Source organism: Pagrus pagrus (genome assembly GCF_965226575.1).
Source record: "Pagrus pagrus genome assembly, chromosome: 9".
In the NCBI taxonomy this organism is placed as follows: domain Eukaryota; kingdom Metazoa; phylum Chordata; class Actinopteri; order Spariformes; family Sparidae; genus Pagrus; species Pagrus pagrus.
In genome coordinates this window covers 15,568,162-15,574,161 of record NC_140193.1, presented here as the reverse complement: position 1 = coordinate 15,574,161, position 6,000 = coordinate 15,568,162, and the positions used below count along the sequence as shown (strand labels likewise).

At 40.0% G+C, this 6,000-nt stretch overlaps 1 protein-coding gene across 5 annotated transcripts in view; it reads right to left on the bottom strand.

Moving 5' to 3' along the window:
• Positions 1 to 1,444: 1,444 nt before the first annotated feature.
• The window catches only part of pkp4 (plakophilin 4), a 93,421-nt gene continuing 88,865 nt past the window's right edge, over positions 1,445 to 6,000 (bottom strand). For all 5 annotated transcript variants that reach the window (XM_084361865.1, XM_084361867.1, XM_084361866.1 and 2 more), the window contains one exon: positions 1,445 to 2,469. In XM_084361865.1, the coding sequence (XP_084217991.1) occupies positions 2,224 to 2,469 (246 nt within the window). In that variant the 3' untranslated portion in view covers positions 1,445 to 2,223. The remainder of the gene's footprint in view (positions 2,470 to 6,000) is intronic.

Genomic DNA, 6,000 nt, shown 5'->3' with positions numbered 1-6,000 from the left:
TCCTGAAGTCCCCCAAAACAATTTTTTTTATCTTGTTGCATGTGATAAAAATGCTCCAATCTTTAAGGGCCATTATGCATGGTGAGAAATTTCCCTCTTGATAGGCCTACTTCATTTTGTTGGCAATTTTTATGTTCTTAAATTCAAGTAGAGTTTTGAAAGCAGCACTTTTACTCACTTTAAGTAAAAGTACAGAGGACTTCCTCCACTACTGCAAGCCCTTCATCGTTTCGGTTCGGTACTCATGTTTGCATATTGCTAAATATATGTGTTTAATCCAGATATCACACAAGGAAACTGTTTCAAAACGGAAGGAAGCAGATTTCTTTCTGTCTTTATTCATTTACCTATGAACTGTTCCATCCTCTAATATGGAGATCATGTGTAAATGTTAAAATGTGCTAATTAGTGAGTGAATCTGGTGAATCTGGTGAATCTGGGGCTTTGTGGTCAATCAGACCATCAGTGGTTAAATACAGTAAAGACTGAAGAGCTGCACATCTGGCCCTCTTAGCCATTAAGTCTAGAATCAGTCCTGTTTTAGATTTATTGTGATTTTGACTCTTTTAAATACTTTGTCTGTGCTGAGTTGACAGCTGTGTTGGTGTTGGTGTTGATACCGTTTATATTCTATATTTCCTTCTTTTCCTATTTGACAAACATCACGTGTAATTCATGGCACAATTCAAGCAGGATCAAAACTGTATTAGTCTCTCTCTGTTGACGACTGTACACTTTGTTTCTGAAATAAGCTCTCATGGGACACACCTGAAGAGGCATGACCTCACATCTCTATATCAACTCCTACCTTGACTTCTTGCCAGGAAGCTCCAGAGGGCAAATCTGCAACTGTGTATGTTTGTTTCCTTCCCTTTTCCTCCTGTTCCTTGAGTTAGAGTTTGTATTGTGATATGATTTTCTTGGGATCCAATTTATTTTGCAGTGTGGTCTTATTTTTGGATCCAAGGCTGGATTGTTGTTTTGGCCCACGCTCTCCCAATTCAATTTAAGTTTCCATATTTAGCACAGACCTTACCTTTGAATCCTGCGCTGTAAACACATTCAAACTGTGTTGTTCATATCCAGTGCCAGTATTTGTTTCTGAAATTATATACTTATTTTGACCCCAAGGGCAAAATGGTAAGCACAGGGTCAGTTACTGATTATAGTTTGCTGGGTTTCGCCGTTCTGCTTCGGGGCGTCTCAGCGGTGCAGTTTTATGAAACACAGGTCTGCAGGTTCACGGCGTGTTTGTGTAAATACAATTTAATGAAACCGTTTGTCCCGCAGGAGCAGAAAACTGCAGAGACACGACTTCAAACGAGGGAAGCGTTTGATTTCTCCTTTTGGATCTCTGCATGTTCACACTAATTTCTATTTGGGCACCGGGAGTGTAAAAGATACGTTTGTACCTGTGAATAAAAAGATGCGATTACACGCTGCGTTTAAAAAACAAAACTGACCTTTTTATTATTTTAGCGTGGTTGTATTATGATGCCATCTTTGTCCACATATTTCTTCATATATTTATATATCTCTAGAGATTTTAACATGGCACAAGTTTCTTTTTTTAACCAGTGCTGATGAGTGTAAACCAGGTAACATGTTGTTCTTTTTCTGTATTTACAATAAAATGAAAGAAATGTACAAGACTCCATGGCATTACACAGCTTCAACATTAAGTACAGATACAATTTGATCCCTCTGTACAGTCTAACATTAGTTTACTATCTTTTTTTTTTCTTTTTTCTTTGTTGTTTTACACAGATATGAGTTCATGATCCATTTTGGCTTCGGCACATACACATTCCCCCGTCTTGACTCTTACCGCGGACCTTCGCGCACATGACTCACACCTTTCATCATGCTATCACAGCTAAGAGTTTCATAAAGAAAATAAAACTAACATCTAGACAAAGCAGGACACACGTCTCCTCACGCTAGTGTCACATATCGTCAGACCCCTCCAGCGTGATTCCATCATCTTCTACTAAAATAAAAAAAAATAACTTAAAAACCAAAAATAAAAACATTCCTTGATTTCCTTCTTTGGCACACATTCCATCTTTCCATCTGCCATCACTCTCGGTTGAACTCCCCGTCCGTACACACACATTCACTTTACAACAAACACACTTATAAAGCCAAAGATCATGAAAAAGTTTGTCAGTTCTCGTGTGCTCCCATGGCTCCTCGCTTCTGCTGCAGGCTGAATCTCCCCACCTATACCCAGGAGTCAGGAGAGCCGGGGTACTGCTCTGCCCTGTATGAAGGCCTCCGTGTGCTAGCGTAAAAGTCCACGTAGTTGGTGGTGGATTTCAGTCCATGAGGCTGGGAGCTGTAGTCGACCGTGGGCGGGTAGGTGATGACCTCCTCCAAGTAAGGGTCGTCGTAGCCGTGGGGATGCTTCAAGTACATTCTGTACGTGTCGTAGTTCCTCCGGCCTTGCTCCTCTGTGTAATACATAGGCTGCATGGAAGAGAGACAGGTAGGCTGTGGTGAACTCATGTCCACTGGAACATTATCAAATATTGTAATTAAAGTTATCCTCAAGGACAAATCATGAAATCAAATCATGTTTTTGATTCTCTTTATGGTCAGCATTTCTTTTTAAGCAAATCAGTGTAGCTACTTTCTGTAATTTCCTCTCTATATGTTAGTGTTCAATGTTAGTGGCAGCATCTGCAAGACTTGAAAAGATAGTTGATTGCGAAGTCTCACCCTCAGGCTGTCAAAGACTGACGCTTCCGACATGAGCTCCCAAAAGCTCAGTATTTGATGATCTGAAGATGAGACTCGACAGTTAATCATCTTTCCCCAGGAAGTTACATTTTGTTGCTTTAATCTAGTGAGACTGTTTTTAATTTCATGTCATTGATGACAGCATCAGAGGTGTTTTACAGTAATTTAAAGCTAATGCAAATGTAACATTTCTCACTGCTGCCACCTCATGTTAATCGGTTGGCTTTTATTGTGAAAGAGTCACAGGATCACAGAGCATTTGTCGCTGAGGGTAGCTCTGATTGTGTTTGTCCAACAAAAGACTTTTTGGACAACGGAGCAGTTTTGAGATACTTGGACTTGTTTCATCATTTTCTGCTACTTAATTAAGGTAAAGGTATATTTATTTGTCATTTTACAATACCAACATTGAAAACAAAACTGAGTTTATGAATGAATGGCGAAGTCTCACAGCCAGAGGTGGTATGGTAGCAGGGTGATCAGACTGTGGCTGGCATGGGTGTCTTATATTATAATACTTACTACTACTACTACTCCTATTACTACTTACTATCAGCATTGGACTAGTATAACCTGGGGACCTCTACTAATTTGTAATAATTGCAGAGTTTGCCTGTGATCTTAATCCAGGGAGAATCTGAGAAACACATTTCACCAAACACAGAGGTCCAAATCAGCACCTCTGTGATTTGGGGTCATACTTTATTTGACATCTGTTTTTATAGTGTTGGGCAGCAGTCAACAGCTCTGCTGTGACATCGGCTATATTGACATTTATTTGAGCGATTACAGAGACGGTAAGGAAGAGACAAAAGGTTGTCATATTCAAGTACAGCCACAAAGTCTACTGTTACTTGATTTAAATGAGCTGCAAATGTGTTTTTAAGCTTCTGACACATGCAGAAAGTGGCCAAACCAACTCTAAACCATATAAATAGTGTGGGTGCTGGAGAACAGACGCTCTGCTTCTGAAATGTTGATGTTATGTTGATGCCTTGATATCATACCCGGGGGATGATGTCAGCAAGTTCAAGTAAAATACAGACTTCACTTATTCTCCATGAGAAACACTGATGTAGAGGGGCGATATCAAAACTCACATGAGATCCCCTGGTAATATTGTGCAAACAGGGCTTGCTTTTGCTTGCTCGCTTTTATCATTTGTTTCTTGTGCTTTTTCTTCTATAATCTGTAAAGCACACTAGGCTGCCTTTGGCTATGAAATGTGCTTTATTACTAAGTTTGCCTTGCCTTACTTGGATACGTTTCAGAGGAAAATATTATAAGTTCTCCTCCACCAAGTTATCTTACAGGTTTAGTCAGTGTCGACTTTGCAGATTCCTGTTTTCATTCAAAACCTTGATCAGCTTTTATGATGCATCGTTACCCAGCAGCATTAAATCAGCTTTAAATGCAACTTACACATAAATACATCATCTCTGTTCCCAGTCTGCCAATTTGAAATGCTGCATAATTAAATGACACTTACAGGGGCCAACGAGTACTTTTGCTTTTGGTAGTTAAAGTAACTTGTATTTTTACAAGTAGGAACTCAATTACAGGGATTCTAGACAATTTCACATTATCTTACTTTTACCTAATGGAATAATTTGACATTTTGGGACAACCGCTTATTCACTTTCTTGCAGAGAGTTACATAAGAACATCGATATAAGTCTCACGTCTGTCTGTTGAATATGAGGCTACAGCTAGCGGCAGGTTAGCTTTTAGCTTAGCATAAAGACCGGGAACTGGGAGACACAGCTCACATGGCAACAGTACCAGCACTCATTAACATGTCATAAACTAATCTTCCACCTGATGGTAATAAAATGACACAACATATACTAACATCTCCCAGGTTCTGCAAAATGCACTCTCATCAGGCTGGAGGTTTTTCAGTAAGTAAACTAATCAATCACCTTCCAGCCCGCATGTCCCTGGTCGCTAACGCAACAGAAAACTGCTTCAAGGAAAATGTCAGAAACCCGGAAGATAGATTGAATTGTGTTTATCTGAAATAAATGGGCTAATGACTGTCCTCACACATTAACTGGTCTAAATGTGATGGGATGAAGGACACAAGAGAGCTCCCTCTTTGTCTCCCCCATCTCCTCCCTCCTCTTCGCTGTGCCCATTATCTGAGTGGGCACACATGGACGTGTCGCGCAGTGACAGGTGCCTGAGACGCACCCAGACCAACCCAATCCCAGCAGTCACATCCACTTTGGCTCAGACAATAGCTGATGTGCTGGGTCACTCCCAGCATCGTCATTTATCCACAGTGGAATACGTGTCAGTCTCTTTATATTAGTCAAGTAGGGTGGAAGAGCTGGTTGTCCGCGCCAGGTTTATACAGCGCAGGGTGGAGGGATCTCAAACGAGCGCCTTGTACCAAAACTATCAAACATTTCCTCGAAGAAAACATTGGTTTTCCAGGATGGGATCACACCGAAAGTCTGCTTTCTTCGTCTCAACAATGAAACCAAGTAGGCCCTAAATGAGTAGTCATTTAATCAATGACAAATCTAGTTCAGTTAATCGTTTTCAATGATAACCATTTAATGTTCAAGCCGCGTCTCCAGTGTTTATAAAAAAGCCTAACACGTCTTATCGGTTTTATTATTCATGTTATTGTTCTTATCTTTACTGTTTGGGATTTCCTTCCTTTTTATTTTGTGTTAATATTTTAGTCCACTGTGTAGGATTCAGTGACATCTAGTGGTGAGGTTGCAGATTGCTACAAACTTGACACCCCTCATTTCACCCTCCATAACCGTGCCCGCTAAAAATGGTAATTAGGTTCTCTCTAGAGCCGGTGTTTGGCTTGTCCTTTCTGTGCTACTGTAGAAACATGCAAAATGCACAACAGTGTGCACCATGACACAGCAGCGTGCGTAACTGTGCTTTCAAAAGTGCTGTTTAAAAATAGATTTATGATCAGTATCATCATCGCCAAGGGGCTAGAGGAAATTGAGAAAGTATGATGGATGCTTTTTTAACTTTTTTCTGACATTTCATCAAAATAGTTAATCAGAAAATAATCAATATTCTTTCTTCCCTTCTTTTTTTTGTTCCTACCATGGGTATGTGGTTTACCACATTTGGGATGGTATTCTGATTCCTTACTGTGACTGTCAGTTTTATGATGAATGTTGTGGGTGCTGGTCAATATGACTATTACACATGAATATTACACAGAAAGAATGAAATATTTGGTATTGTGACTTCCTTCTAAAATGCCATTAGGCATTAGTC